Source organism: Pristiophorus japonicus, chromosome 12, assembly GCF_044704955.1.
Source record: "Pristiophorus japonicus isolate sPriJap1 chromosome 12, sPriJap1.hap1, whole genome shotgun sequence".
Taxonomy (NCBI): Eukaryota; Metazoa; Chordata; class Chondrichthyes; family Pristiophoridae; genus Pristiophorus; species Pristiophorus japonicus.
The window spans coordinates 13,949,537-13,974,590 of NC_091988.1; the positions used below are offsets into that span (position 1 = coordinate 13,949,537).

Consider the following 25,054-nt stretch of genomic DNA (forward strand, 5'->3'; position numbering starts at 1 on the left):
ATGTAACCCCACTTTTTAAAAAAGGAGGGAGAGAGAAAACAGGGAATTATAGACCGGTCAGCCTGACATCGGTAGTGGGTAAAATGATGGAATCAATTATTAAGGATGTCATAGCAGTGCATTTGGAAAGAGGTGACATGATAGGTCCAAGTCAGCATGGATTTGTGAAAGGGAAATCATGCTTGACAAATCTTCTGGAATTTTTTGAGGATGTTTCCAGTAGAGTGGATAAGGGAGAACCAGTTGATGTGGTATATTTGGACTTTCAGAAGGCGTTCGACAAGGTCCCACACAAGAGATTGATGTGCAAAGTTAGAGCACATGGGATTGGGGGTAGTGTACTGACATGGATTGAGAACTGGTTGTCAGACAGGAAGCAAAGAGTAGGAGTAAATGGGTACTTTTCAGAATGGCAGGCAGTGACTAGTGGGGTACCGCAGGGTTCTGTGCTGGGGCCCCAGCTGTTTACACTGTACATTAATGATTTAGATGAGGGGATTGAGTGTAGTATCTCCAAGTTTGCGGATGACACTAAGTTGGGTGGCAGTGTGAGCTGCGAGGAGGATGCTGTGAGGCTGCAGAGCGATTTGGATAGGTTAGGTGAGTGGGCAAATGCATGGCAGATGAAGTATAATGTGGATAAATGTGAGGTTATCCACTTTGGTGGTAAAAACAGAGAGACAGACTATTATCTGAATGGTGACAGATTAGGAAAAGGGGAGGTGCAAAGAGACCTGGGTGTCATGGTACATCAGTCATTGAAGGTTGGCATGCAGGTGCAGCAGGCGGTTAAGAAAGCAAATGGCATGTTGGCCTTCATAGCAAGGGGATTTGAGTACAGGGGCAGGGAGGTGTTGCTACAGTTGTACAGGGCATTGGTGAGGCCACACCTGGAGTATTGTGTACAGTTTTGGTCTCCTAACCTGAGGAAGGACATTCTTGCTATTGAGGGAGTGCAGCGAAGGTTCACCAGACTGATTCCCGGGATGGCGGGACTGACCTATCAAGAAAGACTGGATCAACTGGGCTTGTATTCACTGGAGTTCAGAAGAATGAGAGGGGACCTCATAGAAACATATAAAATTCTGACGGGGTTAGACAGGTTAGATGCAGGAAGAATGTTCCCAATGTTGGGGAAGTCCAGAACCAGGGGTCACAGTCTAAGGATAAGGGGTAAGCCATTTAGGACCGAGATGCGGAGGAACTTCTTCACCCAGAGAGTGGTGAACCTGTGGAATTCTCTACCACAGAAAGTTGTTGAGGCCAATTCACTAAATATATTCAAAAAGGAGTTAGATGAGGTCCTTACTGCTAGGGGGATCAAGGGGTATGGCGAGAAAGCAGGAATGGGGTACTGAAGTTGAATGTTCAGCCATGAACTCATTGAATGGCGGTGCAGGCTAGAAGGGCCGAATGGCCTACTCCTGCACCTATTTTCTATGTTTCTATGTTTCTATGTTTCTATGTTTCTATGTTTCTATGTTTCTATGTTCTATGTAAATAGCGGGACATCTAGATAGGAATAGTGCAATCAAGCAGACGCAGCTTGGATTCATGAAGGGGAAATCATGTTTAACTAATTTACTGGAATTCTTTGAGGATATAACGAGCATGGTGGATAGAGGTGTACCAATGGATGTGGTGTATTTAGATTTCCAAAAGGCATTCGATCAGGTGCCACACAAAAGGTTACTGCAGAAAATAGAGGTACGCGGAGTCAGAGGAAATGTATTAGCATGGATAGAGAATTGGCTGGTGAACAGAAAGCAGAGAGTCGGGATAAATGGGTCCTTTTCGGGTTGGAAATCGGTGGTTAGTGGTGTGCCACAGGGATCGGTGCTGGGACCACAACTGTTTACAATATACATAGATGACCTGGAAGAGGGGACAGAGTGTAGTGTAACAAAATTTGCAGATGACACAAAGATTACTGGGAAAGCGGGTTGTGTAGAGGACACAGAGAGGCTGCAAAGAGATTTAGATAGGTTAAGCGAATGGGCTAAGGTTTGGCAGATGGAATACAATGTCGGAAAGTGTGAGGTCATCCACCTTGGGGAAAAAAAATAGTAAAAGGGAATATTATTTGAATGGGGAGAAATTACAACATGCTGAGGTGCAGAGGGACCTGGGGGTGCTTGTGCATGAATCCCAAAAAGTTAGTTTGCAGGTGCAGCAGGTAATCAGGAAGGCGAATGGAATGTTGGCCTTCATTGCGAGAAGGATGGAATACAAAAGCAGGGAGGTCCTGCTACAACTATATAGCACCTGGAGTACTGCGTGCAGTTTTGGTCGCCTTACTTAAGGAAGGATATACTGGCTTTGGAGGGGGTACAGAGACGATTCACTAGGCTGATTCCGAAGATGAGGGGGTTACCTTATGATGATAGATTGAGTAGACTGGGTCTTTACTCGTTGGAGTTCAGAAGGATGAGGGGTGATCTTATCGAAACATTTAAAATAATGAAAGGGATAGACAAGATAGAGGCAGAGAGATTGTTTCCCCTGGTAGGGGAGACTAGAACTAGGGGGCATAGCCTCAAAATACGGGGGGAGCCAATTTAAAACTGAGTTGAGAAGGAATTTCTTCTCCCAGAGGGTTGTGAATCTGTGGAATTCTCTGCCCAAGGAAGCAGTTGAGGCTAGCTCATTGAATGTATTCAAGTCACAGATAGATAGATTTTTAACCAATAAGGGAATTAAGGGTTATGGGGAGCAGGCGGGTAAGTGGAGCTGAGTCCACGGCCAGATCAGACATGATCTTATTGAATGGCGGAGCAGGCTCGAGGGGTTAGATGGCCTACTCCTGTTCCTAATTCCTATGTTCTTATGTTCTTATGAGGAGAAACTTTTTCACTCAGAGAGTTGTTAACCTATGGAATTCCCTGCTGCAGAGAGTTGTTGATGCCATATTATTGGATATATTGAAGAGAGAGTTAGATATGGCCCTTACGGCTATGGGGATCAAGGAGCATAGAGAGAAAGCAGGAAAGGGGTACTGAGGGAATGATCAGCCATGATCTTATTGAATGGCGGTGCAGGACCGAAGGGCCAAATGGCCTACTCCTGCACCTATTTTCTATGTTTCTATAGAGGCCAGCATATTTACATGCACCAAATGATGCTTGTCCTGGTAAACACTTCATTACCGGTAGTTTAAAGTTAAGATTCAAAAGCACCCAGTGAACTGTAACAAAACATTTATTCTTGATCTTCAAACCAGTTTCTATGTAGTAAGACATCCTTGCTCCTGTACTCAAATTCTCTTGTAATAATGGCCAACATACCATTTGCCTTCCATGCACCTGCATGTTTGCTTTCAATGACTGGTATACAAGGACACTTCCTTCCCTCTGTACATCGACACTTCCAATGAGCCAGAAGTGCGCCACCCGCCATATTGGTATAGGCCAAATAATTGATGTGCAATCCAAAAATGGATGAACTGCAATTTCTCGGCCAAAGCTGGACTTTAAGGCATTCTTGAGGGCAAAAAAAGGGTTGACCAGAATTCTAATCACGTGCACTGACTCGAGGGTAAATCAAGATTTTCTCTGCTGATGTTCGTAACCATGAGTTACAGTTGCATTAATGAAGTTTGGAAGATTTCATTGGTTGCTATTTTCCCATTGCTGCTTGTGGACTTGAGTTTTAGTTCGTAGGTTCGACATTCTTGATGACTGACTACATACAGGTTGCTCTTGAATTTATTAGGAAAGGAGAATTGTTGACACGAAAACTGCAGAAATACAATTCTCTTATAAATGCCAATCAGGCAACAAGCATTTTTGCAGACAGATGCTTCCCAAAATCCAACCAACTAACTATAATGACGTCCAAATTCAAACAACAAAACAAAATGTTGTCACAATAAAAAAAGTAAAGAAAGACTTACATTTATATAGTGCCTTTCACAACCACTGGACATCTCAAAGCACTTTATAGCCAATGAAGTACTTCTGGAGTGCAGTTCACTGTTGTAATGTGGGAAACGCAGCAGACAATTTGCGCACAAGCAAGCTCCCACAAACAGCAATGTGATAATGACCAGATAATCTGCTTTGTTATGTTGATTGAGGGATTAATATTGGCCAGGACACCAGGGATAACTCCCCCGCTCTTCTTCGAAATTGCCATGGGATCTTTTACATCCATCTGAGAGAGCAGACGGGACCTTAGTTTCAGGTCTCATCCGAAAGACAGCACCTCCGACAGCGCAGCACTCCTTCAGTACAGCACTGGAGTGGCAGCCTAGATTTATGTGCTCAAGTTTCTGGAGTGGGACTTGAACTTTTAACCTTCTGACTCAAAGGCAAGTGTGCTACCCACTGAGCCATAGCTGACACTTGAGTATAACCATTTTACATTAGCTATTTAGATCGGCTCAAGCATAAATAACTGCCTTCTATAAATTGTACAAGCCTTAAGGCTAAAGATCATAAAGATCTAAGCATGTGGTCGTTATGTGTGAGAAGCATACTTCAATAAACCTTTTCAGACATATTTTTGATTGGATGCATTTCAGATACCACATTATGATACCCCCAACCATAATACAATTCTGAATATAAGAATAGTCAATGTATATATCTATAGAGCATAATTCTTGGCATAACTTTTCAGACATAAGATAAGAGGATCTTTTCATGTATAGATTAAATGTGGTGCCCCATAGACGTCTGCATTGTTTGCATCTTTGATTTGAAATGCATATTTTTAACTTTAGTTTAGATATTAATACTACTAAAAATGTGATCATGCCCAAAAATAGGCACACGTTTGTTTATGTAGTCGCAGAGATCATGCTGGCAGCTCATGATATGGACATAGTCGTGCATTCAGCCAACACTACCTGTGCTGTTTATTAGTTGCATATGAATTTTGTGGGGGAAGGATCAATTAGGCATCACTGCTGCTGCTTAAAGGCAGACAGCACATCTTAAAGGGAAGGTGCATTGTGGCTGCAAGCAGAAGGAATGGCTTGAAACTTGGTGGCCTGGCTGTAAGAGCAGCAAGGAGGTCCATCTGATTCTCCCATTCCCCACTCTTTCCCTCTCCCCAAGCCCCCCAATCTCTCTCTTTCTCCCCAAGCCCCCCAGTCTCTCTCCCCAAGCCCCCAATCTCCCACTCTGTCTCCGAGCCCCCAATCTCCCACTCTCTCCCCGAGCCCCCAATCTCGTACTCTCTCCCCGAGCCCCGCCATCTCCCACTCTCTGAGCCCCATTCTGCCAATTTCCCTCCTTCCTGAGCCCTCCAAATTCCAACTCCCTTCCCTCTCTCTTCCCTCCCCCCACCCCACCACTGGCCAATTCCAGAATCTTTAGCTGGTTACGTCTCTCTGCAGACGCCACTGAGCCAGTGATGAGCTCTGTGAAAAAGGCTGGGAATAATTCTGTTCAAAATGACTGCAGCATAACTTTGTTCTGACTCCCAACTCCAGGCTAACAGTTAGTCATTATTAACAGTATCTCACACAAGTGTCTGTTGTTCATGTGTGCGCACTATGGCACGAAATGAAAATCACTGATCTCCTGAGCTGCTGGAGGCAGCACTCATGATAGGAATTCCCGATTGCGCTAGACTCCCAGTAATCGAGAACTGTAGTCTGGCACTATGCGTACTTTAGTGGGTAGGCTAGAGGATTGAGGTTCATGCAGCGAATCTCTGGGCACAACTGTACAGGAGCTAGGGTAGCACGCTGTAGAGGACTTAGATGTAGACTGAGAGAGGCTGGACTATTGAAGGCGGCTGATGATGCTTCACCTTCCAGCAAACTTGCACACAACGAGAGCATGACTGAGTCCAACTCTAGCTTGTACTGGGGCTTCATGCTGAGCATGGAGACTATGTTGTCAACCATGGAGCGAGTGGTCAGCTTCATGAACAATGCAGTGTGGCCTACTACGATATCATCATCATCATAGGCAGTCCCTCGAAATCGAGGAAGACTTGCTTCCACTCCTGAAGTGAGTCCTTAGGTGGCTGAACAGTCTAATATGAGAACCACAGTCCCCTGTCACAGGTGGGACAGACAGTCATCGAGAGAAAGGGTGGGTGGGACAGGTTTGTCGCACGCTCCTTCCACTCCCTGCGCTTGATTTCTGCATGCTCTCGGCGATGAGACTCGAGGTGCTCAGCGCCCTCCCGGATGCACTTTCTCCACTTAGCGCGGTCTTTGGCCAGGGACTCCCAGGTGTCGGTGGGGATGTTGTATTTCATCAGGGAGGCTTTGAGGGTGTCCTTGAAACGTTTTCTCTGCCCATCTTTGGCTCGTTTTCCCTGAAGGAGTTCCAAGTAGAGCACTTGCTTTGGGAGTCTCGTGTCTGGCATGCGGACAATGTGGCCTGCCCAGCGGAGCTGGTCGAGTGTGGTCAGTGCTTCGATGCTAGGGACGTTGGCCTGTTCGAGAACGCTAACGTTGGTGTGTCTGTCCTCCTAGTGGATTTGTAGGATCTTGCGGAGACATCGTTGGTGGTATTTCTCCAATGATTTGAGGTGGAGAGCCTCCAGTGACACCTCGAACAGCTTCCACAGAAGTTCTCAGTGCTGCCATCATGGCTTTGGGGTCCAGTGTTGACAGGGGCTTCCAGAGCATCAGGTCACTCCTGCACTCTGTACTTGCTCCCTCATAGCAAACGAGCCAAAGGTGGGCAGAGGAAACGTTACAAGGACACCCTCAAAGCCTCCTTGATAAAGTAAGTGCAACATCCCCACTAACACCTGGGAGTCCCTGGCCAAAGACAACCTTAAGTGGAGGAAGTGCATCCGGGAGAGCGCTGAGCACCTCGAGTCTCATCGCCGAGAGCATGCAGAAATCAAGCGCAGGCAGCGGAAAGAGCGTGCGGCAAATATCTGTCCCACCCTCCCTTACCCTCAACGACTATCTGTCCCACCTGTGACAGGGTCTGTAGTTCTCGTATTGGACTGTTCATTTTTAAGAGTGGAAGCAAGTCTTCCTCGATTCCGAGGGACTGCCTATGATGATGACATGTGCAAAGCAGTACGAGAGCGAACGTGCAGCCCCGAGAGAGTGGGTTTGGCTCAATGAGAGGGGTACCTGCTGTTGTCTCCGAGGATGACAGCATGCCTGTTCCTGTCACCCACTCCACCAGTCAGCATCACACAGCCAGCTGGGCCAGACTGCCGTGGTGCTGAAGTCTGCAGGAAGACCCTCTAGGCATCTTTCAGGTGCCCTTACTGGAAGCTCGGCAGCCTTCCACCACACGGCCTGGAACCACAGGGGACCCATTTGGCACAGCACGGGCAAAGTTAAACAAACACACAAGACAGGCACGAGAGGCTAGACTTTCCACTTTGCTGGCTATCGCCTAAAAAATAGGCGATGTTCCAGCCTTGGCGATGTGTCAGCCTTCATGTTCATGAAGGCCAGGGAAAAGCAACAATTGTCCAACGATGTTCTCGGTGTGCGATGTGCCGCCGATCACCTCGGGGATGTCAGCCGAAAGTTGGGGGGACAATCTTTCGGCGATGTTCCGGCCCAACTTTCCACTTTTCAGTCAAAATGGGCAATAGCAGGCCTGTTTGGCCGATATATGGGCACTAGCCCAGCGATGTGAAGTGGAAAGTCTAGCCCTAGGAGTTTGCATGAGGACGATTGTTAATTCTGCAAGTCGATTATGACCACATATGAAGTGAGTTGTACTTTAAAAAAAATTCTGGATTTGATGTTGGTGTTAATATTTATCGTCACCTGAGGGCAACATCGATGAGGTTGGACTACAGAGGGGCTTTCAGATGATATTTGTGCGGACCATGGATATATGGTTGGTTAGATTCGGTGTACAGGGGAGTGGAGCGATGGTTCAGGTAAAGCGCTCTTCTAAGTGTTTCTCTCTGGCAGCTAGGGTTCGAGTGGGCAAGGCTGCTCCTGCTCTTTGTCCTCTTCCTGCTGCTATTCCTCCTCCTGCTCTATTTCATTCTGCCCAGGTGCTAATCTGTCCGGATTACAGAATTATGCAGCACACCACGACAAATTTGGAGACACAGCCAGAATTGGAGACCCAGTACTGGCGAGTCTCTCCAGAACAGTCCAGGCAGCGGAAGTGTTGTTTGAGCATGCCGACGGTCTGCTGCGTAAGATTTCTGGTGGCGGCATGCCTCTCATAATAGCCCAGCTCTGCGTCTGTGCCCGGGTTCACGAGAGGAGTCATACGCTGTGTCTGGCAGAGATATCGCTAGTCGTCAAGTAGCCAGCCTGCAGCCTGACAGCCTGGTTGGAATAGAGGTGGGTGAGAGGACTGGTCATCATCATCATCATCATCGGCAGTCCCCTCGGAATCGAGGAAGACTTGCTTCCACTCTTAACATGAGTTCTTGGGTGGCTGAACAATCCAAAATGAGAACCACAGTCTCCGTCACAGGTGGGACAGATAGTCGTTGAGGGAAGGGGTGGGTGGGATTGGTTTGTCGCCTGCTCTTTCCGCTGCCTGTGCTTGATTTCCCGGGCAACTATGGCGGTGCGGCATTCCAGCCTGTTGCTGTTGGGGTTGTCCATGAGGGTCGGGTGCAGGATGAATGAATCATGGCTGCTGCCAGGAAACCATGTACAGACCTACATAATTCACTGTCTGTGGGTGCAAATGAGTTGGTGAGAGGGTGGTGTCTCTTTCTGTTGAGGAAGATGCCAGACTGTTAATGGGGAGCACCCAGGTCAATGGGGGTGCAATCTATTGCCCCTTAGGGAGCCTGCGATGTGTGAAAAGCCCAGTGCTCTCTTGTCCTGCTCTGCTTGGTCCGAGATGAGGAGAAACTTCTTCACTCAGAGAATTGTGAACCTGTGGAATTCTCTACCACAGAAAGTTGTTGAGGCCAGTTCGTTCGATATATTCAAAAGGGAGTTAGATGTGGCTTACGGCTAAAGGGATCAAGGGGTATGGAGAGAAAGCAGGAATGGGGTACTAAAGTTGCATGATCAGCCATGATCATATTGAATGGTGGTGCAGGCTCGAAGGGCCGAATGGCCTACTCCTGCACCTATTTTCTATGTAGCTCTTTTCCCTGAGCAGAGTGTCCGGGTCACCTCCCTGATGCAGCAGTGTGCAGCAAACTGGGAGATATTGCTGGCATCACCTGATGCAGCCTGGAGCGTCCCTGTGGCATAGAAATTTAGGGACACAGTCTCCGTGACAGCCACAGATGGGGCTATGTATACTCTGGTTTGGGGCTTCAGTTGTGGCTGCAGCAGCTGACAGAGCCTCTCTGGTGAAGTGTTGGCACATCACACCTTGCTCCGCTGTCAGGTTGAGGTACAATTTATGCATTGAAACAAAATCCCACAGAAGAGCCCCTGGATTGATTGGCCGGAGGGGGAAAACAGTTCTCTCTAGAGATTACAAGTCTGCAAGAAACCAGGACAACAAAGGAGCCCACAAGGTGTGCATTTTTGGAGAATAGGGTGCTTAAGATAAAGAGTTATCTTTTGCCCTGAAGACTTTGTGTGCAAATTGTGGACATTGCAGTCAGTCAAATGGATCACCACAAACAACGAATTGATCCTGACACATTAACAGAAACCGCAGCTCAGCGGGTGATTTATTGATAAAATGGATCTATCTACACAAGTTGGGAGCAGCTCGGAGCGAACAAAGAGGAACGGAACAAACATGGAAGAAACGGAAGAGAACGACCAGAAGAGGGAACATCGAAGAGGAACAACCGGTCACGGAACCAACGACCGCGAACTTACAATCTACAGTTACAGCAACTAACCGGACGGGTGATTGTATGGCTTCGGTCAATTCTCTCAGAAGTCTTGCTCTGTAGTTTTGAGTTAGTTTTTGCATAATAAAACTGACACTGGGTTAAGCCTAAACATTGCGTCGCGTGGAGTCCTTTCCTGTAATTCCCGAGGTCTACGAATCAAGAAAGAGTGTAAAACAAACACCCTACACCTTTAAGTGAGGGAAGGAGCCTCTAAAGACAGCAGCACTGCACGGAACCATTGCTCAGTGCTCTGCCGCGACTGCCTCTCTCATACACTTTAACGCTCTAAGGGAATTGATGGCCCTTGATTTAGCACTCCACTTCCCTCTTGGAGCGCTAAAGTTGAAGTTCTCTGGAGCAGCAAATCTTTTTCGCCTGGAGACGCTTTTGCGACTATTCAAATGTTATCGCCCCAAACGGGACGCTCCGCAATTTCTTGCCCAATTTTCTCAACAATAGTACACAGACATTTGTGCAACAATGTCTGACCACCATATTGGACATGAAAGTAAAAGATATTGGCCTGGAAATTACACAGGGTGACTTGCACCACTGGAAAATGACTTGCACCTACTGATAGTTTGGAAGAAGTATTCATATCACATCACTGGCTGCATGCGGTGTCATTATTCATAGGAACAAAGATAGGCTTTATCATCGAGGGACAGGATTGTCTTTCCCAATTGTTCTGGGTGGGCTGAATTTTGAAGGATAAAAGCATTGAAACAACTTCCAGCATATCTCACGCTGATGTGTAGGATCCTTTGCATGTTGTCACACGCAATCCACACGTTGAGGGAGTAGCGGCTCTTCCTGTTGAGGAAGGTGAAGGAGTTTTCGACTGAAGCTCACAAAGTGACCTCAGTGCCCTCACTTGCACTCTGAACTTTAGGAAAACCAGAAATTGTGTAAAATTGGACGGCTCTATCTCACAGCTGCGATGCCAAAGTTGACAAATTCCCCAACTCTCCTGTAAAGTGCACCATCACCTGATGAATGCCTGCCCTAATTACACCCTGGCTGATGCTACAGATTCTCTGTGGCTATCTGAAATTATCCTGTGCAATTTTTTTTTTATGTGGTTGTCACCTGCATAGCCACAGAGCTCGTCTATTGCTCCTGGTGAAGCGCACTCTTATACATATCTCCTTCCTAAGGTCCTCACATGGCCTGTTCATTCTACTGGTGGAGGAGGCATTATCCAGTATTTTCAGTCTCCCAAACTCTACATGACTGCCTGTCTCAGCTGATCCTGACAACAAGTTCATCTTACAATTCTTTGTCTAGCCCCGGAGCTGCAGGATCACTGGCCCTAATTATAATACGTCATCATCATCATCATTATCATCATATGCAGTCCCTCGAAACGAGGATAACCTGCTTCCATGTCAAAAGAGGATGAGTTCACAGGTGTTTCAATGAAGGACCTAATATTCCGGATCCTGAACTACATCCTGAAGGGTGGAAGATGGAACTTTTTTTAACGTGTGGTGGCCGTTGCACACCAGTCACCACATGGGCTTGACAGAGCTAGGTCTTGGTCCAGTGGCAAGGATTAACCAGGACGACTGGAGACCAGCTCTGCTGCACGGACCTGGTGCGCACACATATCGCAGTGTGGGCTGGGCCCGTGCTGCCCCTGGGCCCGAACTCACGCCTCTCCTGGGCCCCGATCACGTCCCTCCACAGTCTCTCGCATAATACATGTACATTAGCTCACTCAAGGGGAGGTTGGGGGATAGATTGTGGGGAAGAAAACTAGTGTAAATGGTTTCTGCCCCATTTTGTTGCCAAAATGTTACTTGCCCCAATTATACACTGAACTTGCACAGAACACCACGTGGAATTTCTAGGCCATTGTAAGCGGTTTCAGTCCAAATAGGAGATTTTTTTTCACTAATTGTTCAACGGGTTGGTGAAAATTTCCTGCTTTGTGAATAAATGGAGCAGTCTGAAAACAGCTTATGCCATTCTCAGGAAGGGAAGGAAAATTCAGGCAGGTAGGAAAAGTGGAAGGAAAGGAGAATTGAGGAGGCATGCCTCTCCTGACCTTGTATGCATGTGTGCAAGACAGTATTGAGAGTAGACCGCCATCTGCTTGGTGAGCCAAGTCATTCTTTTATCTGGAAGGCATTCCTTAATTATATAGAATTTAGAACTTTTGGATGGTATAAAATCACACAATTCCTCAGTGTAGCATGCGCTTAAAGAAAATAATATATAAAACTGTAATGTGATCAGAGAAAGTGTAACTTGAAGCAAAACAAAAAGCAGTAAACTTAGCTTAGATATCATGGCTTCAGGGTTTGGCTACTTAAGCCATGCTCAGTATGAATACGGTCACAGATAACACACAGATGTTGGTGTTGCCCAAGTAATGGTGTGACTCATCTTTATTAAACAGTACTTACAATATAGTATTTTAGATCTCGAGTACAATGGACTTTTGATTCACAAATGTTATGTGCTGCACTTTTTTTGACCTTAACAAGTAACAATCAATGTTTCACTGATTTAACTTACAGTGCACTAAAGCTGGCTACTATCATTTATCATATTGACTATGGCATATGGTATATTACTTGGCACAAACCAGTGGCTTTAAGTGTAGAACAACCTATGTAATTAACTATGAGCCATTTAATAGTTTGATTAGATTGCAGCTGTGAAACTTGAAAGCTTAGAATGAAACTTTTTGGGGACAAATGCTGCCATTTCAAAACACGGGGAATGTTGCATTCTTTAGCACAGATGCAATCCACCTTAAGAAATAAAAGATAATTCTCCTTCAAAAATAATTTATAGGATTAAAATCTTCCCCTGTTTGTTAGCTGTTAAGAGTCCTTAAGAGATTGTTAACAGAAGCTGCGAAGAGGACATAGACAGACTAAGTGAGTGGGTAAACATTTGGCAGATGGAGTATAATGTTGGAAAGTGTGAGGTCATACACTTTGTCAGAAAAAAATCAAAGAGCAAGTTATTATTTAAATGGAGAAAGATTGCAAAGTGCTTCAGTACAATGGGACCTAGGGGTACTTGTGCATGAAACACAAAAGGATAGTATGCAGGTTCAGCAAGTGATCAGGAAGGCCAATGGAATCTTGGCCTTTGTTGCAAAAGAGATGGAGTATAAAAGCTGGGAAGTCTTGCTGCAGCTATACAGGGTATTGGTGAGGCCACACCTGGAATATTGTGTGCAGTTTTGATTTCCATATTTACAAAAGGATATACTTGCTTTAGAGACAGTTCAGAGAAGGTTCACTAGGTTGATTCCGGGGATGAGGGGGTTGACTTATGAGGAAAGGTTGAGTAGTTTGGGCCTCTACTCGTTGAAATTCAGAAGAATGAGAGGTGATCTTATCATAAGAACATAAGAAATAGGAACAGGAGTAGGCCATATGACCCCTCGAGCCTGCTCCGCCATTAAATAAAATCACGGCTGATCTGATCATGGGCTCAGCTCCACTTCCCCGCTCCCTCCCCATAACCCCTTATCTCCTTATCATTTAAGAAATTGTCTATTTCTGTCTTAAATTTACTCAATGTCCCAGCTTTCACAGCTCTTTGAGGCAGCAAATTCCACAGATTTACAAACCTCTGAAAGAAGAAATTTCTCCTCACATCAGTTTTAAATGGGCGGCCCCTTATTCTAAGATCATGCCCTCTCGTTCTAGTCTCCCCCACCAGTGGAAACATCCTCTCTGCATCCACCTTGTCAAGCCCCCTCATAATCTTATATGTTTCGATACGATCACCTCTCATTCTTCTAATTTCCAATGAGTAGAGGCCCAACCTACTCAACCTTTCCTCATAAGTCAACCCCCTCATCCCCAGAATCAACCTAGTGAACCTTCTCTGAACTGTCTCCAAAGCAAGTATATCCTTTCGTAAATATGGAAACCAAAACTGCACACAGTATTCTAGGTGTGGCCTCACCAATACCTTATATAGCTGTAGCAAGACTTCCCTGCTTTTATACTCCATCTCCTTTGCAATAAAAGCCAAGATAACATTGGCCTTCCTGTTCATTTGCTGTATCTGCATACTATCATTTTGTGTTTAATGCAAAAGTACCCCAGGTCCCGCTGTACTGCGGCACTTTGCAATCTTTCTCCATTTAAATAATAATTTGCTCTTTGATTTTTTCTGCCAAAGTGCATGACCTCACATTTTCCAACATTATACTCCATCTACCAAATTTTTGCCCACTCACTTAGCCTGTCTATGTCTTCTGGCAGATTTTTTGTGACCTCCTCACACCTTGCTTTTCTTCCCTTCTTTGTATCGTCAGCAAACTTGGCTACGTTACACTCAGTCCCCTCTTCCAAGTCGTTAATATAGATTGTAAATAGTTGGGGTCCCAGCACTGATCCTTGCGGCACCCCACTGGTTATTGGTTGCCAACCAGAGAATGAACCATTTATCCCGACTCTCTGTTCTCTGTTAGTGAGCCAATCCTCTATCCATGCTAATATATTACCCCCAAACCCGTGAACTTTTATCTTGTGCAGTAACCTTTTATGTGGCACCTTGTCAAATACCTTCTGGAAGTCCAAATACAGCACATCCACTGGTTCCCCTTTATCCACCCTGTTTGTTACATCCTCAAAGAACTCCAGCAAATTTGTCAAACGTGACTTCCTCTTCATAAATCCATGCTGACTCTGCCTGACTGAATTTTGCTTTTCCAAATATCCTGCTACTGCTTCTTTAATAATGGACTCCAACATTTTCCCAACCACAGATGTTAGGCTAACTGGTCTATAGTTTCCTGCTTTCTTTTTTAAATAGGGACATTACATTTGCAGTGTTCCAATCTGCTGGGACCTCCCCAGAATCCAGGGAATTTTGGTAAATTACAACCAATGCATCCACTATCCCTCCCGCTACTTCTCTTAAGACCCTAGGATGCAAGCCATGAGGTCCAGGAGATTTATCTGCCTTTAGTCCCACTATCTTATTGAGTACCACCTCCTATGATTGTGATTGTGTTAAGTTCCTCCCCGCTCTAGCCCCTTGACTATCCACTGTTGAACTATTGTAGTGTCCTCTACGGTAAAGACTGATACAAAATATTTGTTCAGAGTTTCTGCTATCTCCATGTTCCCCAGTACTAATTCCCTGGTCTCGTCCTCTAAGGGACCAACATTTACTTTAGCCACCCTTTTCCTTTTTATATACCTGTAGAAACTCTTGGTATCCGTTTCTATATTTTCTGCTAGTTTACTTTCATAGTCTATCTTCCCTTTCTTAATCATTTTTTTAGTCATATAAGATTATGAGAGGGCTTGAAAAGGTGGATGCAGAGAGGATGTTTCCACTGATGGGGGAGACTAGAACTGGAGGGTATGATCTTAGAATAAGGGGCCGCCCATTTAAAGCAGAGATGAGGAGAAATTTCTTCTCTCAGAGGGTTTAAATCTGTGGAATTTGCTGTCTCAGAGAGCTGTGGAAGCTGGGACATTGAATAAATTTAAGACAGAAATAGACAGTTTCTTAAACGATAAGGGGTTATTGGGAGCAGGCGGGGAAGTGGAGCTGAGTCCATGATCAGATCAGCCATGATTTTATTAAATGGCGGAGCAGGCTCGAGGGGATGTATGACCTACTCCTGCTCCTATTTCTTATGTTCTTATGTCCTATATAAAATGAGCATGTACAGTCTCAGCCAGTTGCTAATAAGCACAGACAAACAGGACAAAGCTGCCTTAATTCATCTCTAATTGCCGTTAATTTGGAAACCTAATTTAGGGAGACCATAGTGTGGCTGGTGTGGCGATGCTCTTCTGAGGTTGTAGCAATGGCACGTGCTAGGGGTAGGAATAGCTTCACACTGCATCACACCATATCGTGTCTGACCAGTGAGTTATTGATCCAGACACTGGACGCCTAAAAGGGAAAAAACTCAAGAGGAAAAAATACACAATCCCATGTTAAAGCCCTTAATACCTCAATGTAGTTTAAATCCCTAGTTAACTTTTCAAAGATTAGTAGCACTATTTGTTTGTCAGAAGTTTAATCAAAAATAAAACTTCTTTGGTGAAGGCCCCCAGCTGTCCAAAGGACTGCCGATGGCTGCCGAGATACCTGGGCGGGAGGAGTCATCGTGAAGGTCCTTCAAAGGGCGGCGGGCGGCAAATGAGGGACTTACGCCGCCATTCTGGGCAGCAGCCAGTGGGAGCTCCCAATCTCGGCGGCAAAGATGCTTGCCGCGGATAGAATCGGGCCCACGGAGGGTCAAAGACCCGAGAAGGAAAAGCATCAAAAAAAAAAGCCATCGGAAGACCTTCAGGGGACCTCATCCAGGTAAGCCCCCTGTAAAGAAAATAAAAATTCTAAAATGTTTACACACCTTTTTTTTTTTCAGATCTTCACACTCACCGTCGGGGACAGACCAGCTTCCAGCCAGCGGTCCTTCCCCGTTCCGCCGCTGACTCCAGCCCGCATCAATATGGCATCTCGGCGGGCGGGAGTTCACTTGTGCCACTCGGCCGTCTGCTGATGTCAGTGGGCAGCTCTCCCCCTCCCCGCCTGCGCCAGCCCAGGTCGAAAGTGGCACTGGGAACAACTCTAGGAGGAATGTTGGCGGCTGTGGGCAGTAAGGCAATCAATTTCGGACCCATTAATATATTTAATCAGTCAATGTGTTCAGTATCTCATACATGTGGAAAACTTTTATAAAAGCTTTTCTGTGTACAACAGACAAGGCTGTGTTAAGCTCGAAGGTAGCGCTTTCTTTCCTTCCCACCAGACGGTGGCTGGGAATGAGTCACATGTCTGCAACAGACCCCAGGGTCATAAACAATGACAGTGAAGCTGCAACAATATAGTCACTTGAATTCTGCAAATTAAATCACTGATCCTGCTCCAAAATAATACTTAGTAAAAGTACTCGTGATATTTTTAATAATACAAAATCCTTTTTTTTTTTAAAAGGAGCCTTCTCACTGAAGATTTCCCAGAGTTTATTCACTCCCTCCTCACTATTATGACAGCCATTAACTTTTCCAAGCCACTACACATGTAAAGACAGGGATTTTTACAGAGTTTAGGCATTACAGCAAGGTGATTTTGGAGCCGGCTGGCAGGATGAATTTACTGACACATAACCCACTGTTTTGTGGAGATGGAACACATGTGTGTACAGTATACTCAACCAGGCCAACATCCCCAGCATCGAAGCACTGACCACACTTGATCAGCTCCGCTGGGCAGACCACATAGTTCGCATGCCAGACACGAGATTCCCAAAGCGAGCGCTCGACTCGGAACTCCTCCACGGCAAACGAGCCAAAGGTGGACAGAGGAAACGTTACAGGGACACCCTCAAAGCCTCCCTGATAAAGTGCAACATCCCCACTGACACCTGGGAGTCCCTGGCCAAAGACCAGTCTGCCCTAAGTGGAGGAAGTGCATCTGGGAGGGCGCTGAGCACCTCGAGTCTCATCGCCGAGAGCATGCAGAAACCAAGCGCAGGCAGCGGAAGGAGCGTGCGGCAAACCAGTCCCACGCACCCCTTACCCTCAACGACAGAGACTGTGGTTCTCGTACTGGACTGTACAGCCACATAAGGACTCATTTTAAGAGTGGAAGCAAGTCTTCCTCGATTCCGAGGGACTTCCTATGATGATGATGATGACATCATATTGGGGTCAATTCCTAGATCCCAGCAGTGGGCAACACTTGCAGGTAACATGGGACACAACCTGTCATTTTCTATACATTCATTTTAATGAGCAGTAAAGTCACAAGCTGTGCGCACATGATTTTCTGGGAACATAGATTCAATCCTTGTTCGCCATTTAGATTTGGTCATAACGCTGTAGTGCCATTACACCAGAACTAGAAATGGAAGAAACAATGAGAAATATTGCCTTGCAAAATACATTCACGCACGTAGGCATCGAAATGCAAGCAAATCATTACAAGATGAAGTTCACAGTGAAAATGGAACTGTAACATTAAAGGAGGCACTCCTCAAAACTATGGGGCCAATTTACCACATGGCCGATTTTTGGCGCAGTTGAAGAGGTACGTCCGATTTTTTAGTGGCCGATTGCGCCAAAAAAAAGTTAAAAGTTTCGCCGGCATAACCTTTCATTTTGGTGCGGCACAGATTTTCCTTAAGCTCTGTGGGTGGAGCTTAAGGTCTGCGCCGAAAAACAGGTTGCCAGGGTAACGAGGGACACACTGAAGGGCTGAGGCTACAAAGTGAAACATAGAAGATGCAGCAAGACAGATGCAGGTACATAGTACCATTGCCAAGACCCCTTCACTTCTGGTTATTGGAAGATTGTAGTGACAAACTATTATACTCTGCAATATTTATTTCTTTAATTTTAGATGAAAGAGGCCTAGTAAAATGAAAGTCATTCTGCACACAATGGCACATTAGGTTAACGCATTTTTGTAGAGCCCTGGTGTCGCTGCTATCCCAAACCGAATGGTCCCTCGCCCCCCCCCCCCGCTATCCTGGGCCGAAAGGCCCCCCCACCCCCGGTGCCATGTCTTCAGCTCCGCTAAAACAATGGCGTCTTCTCTGCGCCAATTTTCTTAAATGTAGGTAAGGTTTTTCAGAAGGGTGCACTGCGCCGTTTTTGAAAAAAGTCCTAGTTGGCCAAACTCGCTTAAATGGCGAGAAATGGCGCACCCAGCAGGTTCCGCCCCCGATGACGTCAAAAATTCGAGAACTAAAAAAAAAATCGGCCGCAAGTAGTTTAGAACGGCGCAGAAAGTTTGGCGAAACTTGCAGATTTTAGTCTGCTCCAAAAAAAAACAGCATAGGCCAAAAATTCTGCCCTATATTTCTATGGCTGTGTTTGTAGTAGAAATGTACTTTACTATATTTAACTATGTGCAATCATTAATAGAGTGATTTCCTCCATAGTATTCCTCCTACCTACTGTCAAAAGCAGAACACAGCTAAAAAAAATACTGAAACAAGTGTCCATGGCTCAGGCATAGACAGCCTTTCCAATTGACTCGCTGTATTAATGTATACTGCCGCAAGTCAAAATACAAATGTTAGAAATTCACAATCTGAACTCTCTTGGTCGGATTTCTGAAACTGTTTGGCTGAGAAATTGGTTTGACCCCGGGGATCACGATGCGCAATTAGCCCACGCCCATTCAGAGGAATGCAGGCAGCACACGTACTTCACGCTGCCTGCTCATTTCCATGATTGCAACAATCAGCCCCGCGCTGGACACATTACTGAGTGGCTGAATGCTCAGCAGGGGGCCCCCAAGTTCGTGCGAGGCTCGCACCACCTAAAGCTAGCCTGCATTACTTAAAGGCAGTCTGCACCTCTTAAAGGGGATGCTGCCACTGGCTGGGGAAGGCAGTGAACAACAACTAATGGTGGCACAACAGGAAAGAGAGCATGCACCGAGGTTCTCGGACGCATCACTGAGGGCCTTGGTGGAGGAGGTGGATAGGAGAGGGGTGCTGTTTCCACAGGGGGCCGGGAGACCCTCCAGGCAACAGTGTTTAGTGCAATGGGAGCAGATAGCCGCTGTGGTGAATGTCAGCAGTGTAGCCCCAAAGATGTGGGCGCAGTGCAGGAAGAAGTTTAATTGACCACACGTGACTGGCCATGGTCAGTGAATTCATCTTCAAATGCTATATTCCACCATTTGCACCACTAGCCTCATGCACTGCACAATGCAACACATCCATCACTCACTTACAAACAAGTATAGGCAATTCTTGATTATTCACACACGGATGCAACGGGAAACCGACGTAACGGTATTTAAAATTCCGTGTGTGCGCACGCTGCTGCAGCCGCTGTCTCTCGTGACCGCCGCTGACGTTGGAGTCCTTTCGGCCTGGGAAGGCATCGGGCCGGTGCGTTCGGAGTCCTTTCGGCCTGGGAAGGCATCGGGTTCCGGAACCCCGGAGCCAGACAATCTCCTCCTTGAGGCCACCTGCATGCATGCTGGTAATGTCCATACTTAACTGCCTTGTTTCTGTTTGTAGCTGATTGCACAGTATTTATTCACTGAAATTTTAACTTTATAATGTCAACTCGCTCGAACAGAGAAATCGTTTACCCGGCATAGCCCAATCCCCGAGGGACCTGGATAATCGAGAGTTGCCTGTACTACTAAATATAGAAACATAGAAACATAGAAAATAGGTGCAGGAGCAGGCCATTCGGCCCTTCTAGCCTGCACCGCTATTCAATGAGTTCATGGCTGAACATGAAACTTCAGTACCCCCTTCCTGCTTTCTCGCCATAACCCTTCATCCCCCGAGTAGTAAGGACTTCATCTAACTCCCTTTTGAATATATTTAGTGAATTGGCCTCAACTACTTTCTGTGGTAGAGAATTCCACAGGTTCACCACTCTCTGGGTGAAGAAGTTTCTCCTCATCTCGGTCCTAAATGGCTTACCCCTTATCCTCAGACTGTGACCCCTGGTTCTGGACTTCCCCAACATTGGGAACATTCTTCCTGCATCTAACCTGTCTAAACCCGTCAGAATTTTAAACGTTTCTATGAGGTCCCCTCTCATTCTTCTGAACTCCAGTGAATACAAGCCCAGTTGATCCAGTCTTTCTTGATAGGTCAGTCCCGCCATCCCGGGAATCAGTCTGGTGAATCTTCGCTGCACTCCCTCAATAGCAAGAATGTCCTTCCTCAAGTTAGGAGACCAAAACTGTACACAATACTCCAGGTGTGGCCTCACCAAGGCCCTGTACAACTGTAGCAACACCTCCCTGCCCCTGTATTCAAATCCCCTCGCTATGAAGGCCAACATGCCATTTGCTTTCTTAACCGCCTGCTGTACCTGCATGCTAACCTTCAATGACTGATGTACCATGACACCCAGGTCTCGTTGCACCTTCCCTTTTCCTAATCTGTCACCATTCAGATAATAGTCTGTCTCTCTGTTTTTACCACCAAAGTGGATAACCTCACATTTATCCACATTATACTTCATCTGCCATGCATTTGCCCACTCACCTAACCTATCCAAGTCACTCTGCAGCCTAATAGCATCCTCCTCGCAGCTCACACTGCCACCCAACTTAGTGTCATCCGCAAATTTGGAGATACTGCATTTAATCCCCTCGTCTAAATCATTAATGTACAATGTAAACAGCTGGGGCCCCAGCACAGAACCTTGCGGCACCCCACTAGTCACTGCCTGCCGTTCTGAAAAGTACCCATTTACTCCTACTCTTTGCTTCCTGTCTGACAACCAGTTCTCAATCCACGTCAGCACACTACCCCCAATCCCATGTGCTTTAACTTTGCACATTAATCTCTTGTGTGGGACCTTGTCGAAAGCCTTCTGAAAGTCCAAATATACCACATCAACTGGTTCTCCTTTGTCCACTTTACTGGAAACATCCTCAAAAAATTCCAGAAGATTTGTCAAGCATGATTTCCCTTTCACAAATCCATGCTGACTTGGACCTATCATGTCACCATTTTCCAGATGCACTGCTATGACATCCTTAATAATTGATTCCATCAACACTACTGAGGTCAGGCTGACTGGTCTATAATTCCCTGTTTTCTCTCTCCCTCCTTTTTTAAAAAGTGGGGTTACATTGGCTACCCTCCACTCCATAGGAACTGATCCAGAGTCAATGGAATGTTGGAAAATGACTGTCAATGCATCCGCTATTTCCAAGGCCACCTCCTTAAGTACTCTGGGATGCAGTCCATCAGGCCCTGAGGATTTATCGGCCTTCAATCCCGTCAATTTCCCCAACACAATTTCCCGACTAATAAAGATTTCCCTCAGTTCCCCCTCCTTACTAGACCCTCTGACCCCTTTTATATCCGGAAGGTTGTTTGTATCCTCCTTAGTGAATATCGAACCAAAGTACTTGTTCAATTGGTCTGCCATTTCTTTGTTCCCCGTTATGACTTCCCCTGATTCTGACTGCAGGGGACCTACGTTTGTCTTTACTAACCTTTTTCTCTTTACATACCTATAGAAACTTTTGCAATCCACCTTAATGTTCCCTGCAAGCTTCTTCTCGTACTCCATTTTCCCTGCCCTAATCAAACCCTTTGTCCTCCTCTGCTGAGTTCTAAATTTCTCCCAGTCCCCAGGTTCGCTGCTATTTCTGGCCAATTTGTATGCCACTTCCTTGGCTTTAATACTATCCCTGATTTCCCTAGATAGCCACGGTTGAGCCACCTTCCCTTTTATATTTTTACGCCAGACAGGAATGTACAATTGTTGTAATTCATCCATGCGGTCTCTAAATGTCTGCCATTACCCATCCACAGTCAACCCCCTAAGTATCATTCGCCAATCTATCCTAGCCAATTCACGCCTCATACCTTCAAAGTTACCCTTCTTTAAGTTCTGGACCATGGTCTCTGAATTTACTGTTTCATTCTCCATATGACTCGCACCTCACCCTCACACACTTACCACTGCTGCAAGCCTCACACCCACATCTCTCAGCTTTCACATACAGTCAGCTATTCAACCATGACAGACATATCACCAAACACATTGCACCACACTCAGACACACTTGCCTTTCTTTTGTAGGAAAAGGCAGCTTACAACCAGTGCCAGCAGCACCTAACCGGCAGGGAATAGGCACGCCTGCACAACCTCTCACCCACGGAGGAGACGGTGCTGGCCATTCTTGGGCCAGGCAGCGTGCACCCCTGACCAGCAGCAGGGCTGAAAGAATAGATGATGGCGGTCTCCCCATACATAATCCGCCTTCTCACATCTCACTTTCCCCTCATCCCACAATCTGTTCTGATTTACAAGCAGCACATGGTGTAAGCATGCACCACCTGCTCCCCCCCCCCCCCACCCACAACCCTACACTTGTGCCTTTCTCATTTCAGAAACCCAAGAAATACAACCTGCCCAGCCAGTGGTGCAGTAAGAGGGAGAGGAGAGCGATGAAGAAGAAACACTGTCACTCGATCGGACACTCGTAGTACCAGCTCAGACACTGGCACTGTGCCGACTTTAGAGGGTAACCTAGAGGCGAGATCAACACGTGGCGAGACACCGGGCACGAGTGGGCTGCGGCCAGGGCAGGGGGGAAAGGGGTAGTGAGATCGCACACGAGCCCTGCTGCACAGGACTCGGATGCAAACTTCGACGGAGCGGCCGACAGAAAAACGCTGATGGGTATATGCACAATGAAATGCTTGGTGCATTCCCAGGCCGGCCAGAAAACCTGAGTGCAATGTCAAGGAGCATGGAGGAGTCCGGCACCAACCTTGCACGGGGCTTTGTGCAGAGCGTGGAGTCAATGATTTCCAGCATCAAAGGGGTGGGCCCAACCATACCGCAACATCTGATGCGGTGCCCACAAATTCAAATGGCGTGCAGTGGATGGTGCCCTGCGCCATGGGGAAGCCCGCTACCCTAGCAAAACCACGGGCTTGCTCTGCCTGCTTTTGTCTGGTCAGAGAGAAGATAATGATGTCCCCTCTCCTGGCATAAAGAGCGTCTATCACCTCTCTTATGTGGCAGTGGGCGGCGAATTGGGAGATGTTACAGATGTCGTCTGTTCCAGCCTGGAAGGATTCTGATGCGAGGAAACTCAGGGCCACCGTCACCTTCACAGCCACAGCTGGGACACTGAATAAATTTCAGACGGATATAGACAGTTTATTAAACGATAACGGGTTATGGGGAGCGGGCGGGGAAGTGGAGCTGAGTCCACGATCAGATCAGCCATGGTTGTATTGAATGGCGGAGCAGGCTCGAGGGATCGTATGGCCTACTCCTGCTCCTATTTGTTATGTTCTTATAAGTTGTCCTCGCCCTGGTGTGAGGCTGCAGTTCTGGTTGCAAGAGGTGGCAGATTTCCGTGAGCATCTCCTTCGTAAAGCACAGACGCCTCACACAGTGGTTGATGGTCCCTTTCGATATATATTGCTGGTAGGGGGTCCTTGCTGCTGCTGAACGCAGGTGTTTAGCTGTATATGCTTGACACTGGACGTTGGCCCCAGCATTGAGGACGAAAGTGATAGCGCTGGCGTCGAATCAGCATTGCACGCAGATGGACGTCACAATCTGCCTGCTCCACATGCTTCTGGCACACGCTCCCAGTGCCGACACAAACGCCTTCACCAAGATGGCATCTGGCGCAATATAGAAACATAGAAACATAGAAAATAGGTGCAGGAGTAGGCCATTCGGCTCTTCGAGCCTGCACCGCCATTCAATGAGATCATGGCTGAACATGCAACTTCAGTACCCCATTCCTGCTTTCTCGCCATACCCCTTGATTCCCCTAGTAGTAAGGACTACAGCTAACTCCTTTTTGAATATATTTAGTGAATTGGCCTCAACAACTTTCTGTGGTAGAGAATTCCACAGGTTCACCACTCTCTGGGTGAAGAAATTCCTCCTCATCTCGGTCCTAAATGGCTTCCCCCTTATCCTTAGACTGTGTCCCCTGGTTCTGGACTTCCCCAACATTGGGAACATTCTTCCTGCATCTAACCTGTCTAAACCCGTCAGAATTTTAAACGTTTCTATGAGGTCCCCTCTCATTCTTCTGAACTCCAGTGAATACAAGCCCAGTTGATCCAGTCTTTCTTGATAGGTCAGTCCCGCCATCCCGGGAATCAGTCTGGTGAACCTTCGCTGCACTCCCTCAATAGCAAGAATGTCCTTCCTCAGGTTAGGAGACCAAAACTGTACACAATACTCCAGGTGTGGCCTCACCAAGGCCCTGTACAACTGTAGTAACACCTCCCTGCCCTTGTACTCAAATCCCCTCGCTATGAAGGCCAACATGCCATTTGCTTTCTTAACCGCCTGCTGTACCTGCATGCCAACCTTCAATGACTGATGTACCATGACACCCAGGTCTCATTGCACCTCCCCTTTTCCTAATCTGTCACCATTCAGATAATAGTCTGTCTCTCTGTTTTTACCACCAAAGTGGATAACCTCACATTTATCCACATTATACTTCATCTGCCATGCATTTGCCCACTCACCTAACCTATCCAAGTCGCTCTGCAGCCTAATAGCATCCTCCTCGCAGCTCACACTGCCACCCAACTTAGTGTCATCCGCAAGTGTGCGTGTATGGCGCAGACGGCACTTCTGTCACAAAACAACACTGGTAGCGCAGAAACAACAGGCGCTACAGAGCTGAACTTTTCACCATGTGTATTTTAACTAACAGTGAATAATAGAAACATAGAAAATAAGTGCAGGAGTAGGCCATTTGGCCCTTCGAGCCTGCACCACCATTCAATATGATCATGGCTGATCATGCAACTTCAGTACCCCATTCCTGCTTTCTCTCCATACCCCTTGATCCCTTTAGCCGTTAGAGATATTCAAAAGGGAGTTAGATGTAGCCCTAGC

General features: G+C 46.5%; 1 protein-coding gene across 14 annotated transcripts in view; it reads right to left on the reverse strand.

Annotated features, from left to right (window-relative positions):
* LOC139277138 (microphthalmia-associated transcription factor-like) overlaps positions 1-25,054 on the reverse strand; it is a 403,865-nt gene that overhangs the window by 94,894 nt on the left and 283,917 nt on the right. For 12 of the 14 annotated variants that reach the window (XM_070895178.1, XM_070895176.1, XM_070895177.1 and 9 more), the window contains one exon: positions 16,073-16,309. The exons of the other annotated variants lie outside the window; for them this stretch is intronic. In XM_070895178.1, the coding sequence (XP_070751279.1) occupies positions 16,073-16,309 (237 nt within the window). The remainder of the gene's footprint in view (positions 1-16,072; positions 16,310-25,054) is intronic. 14 annotated transcript variants of the gene reach the window in all.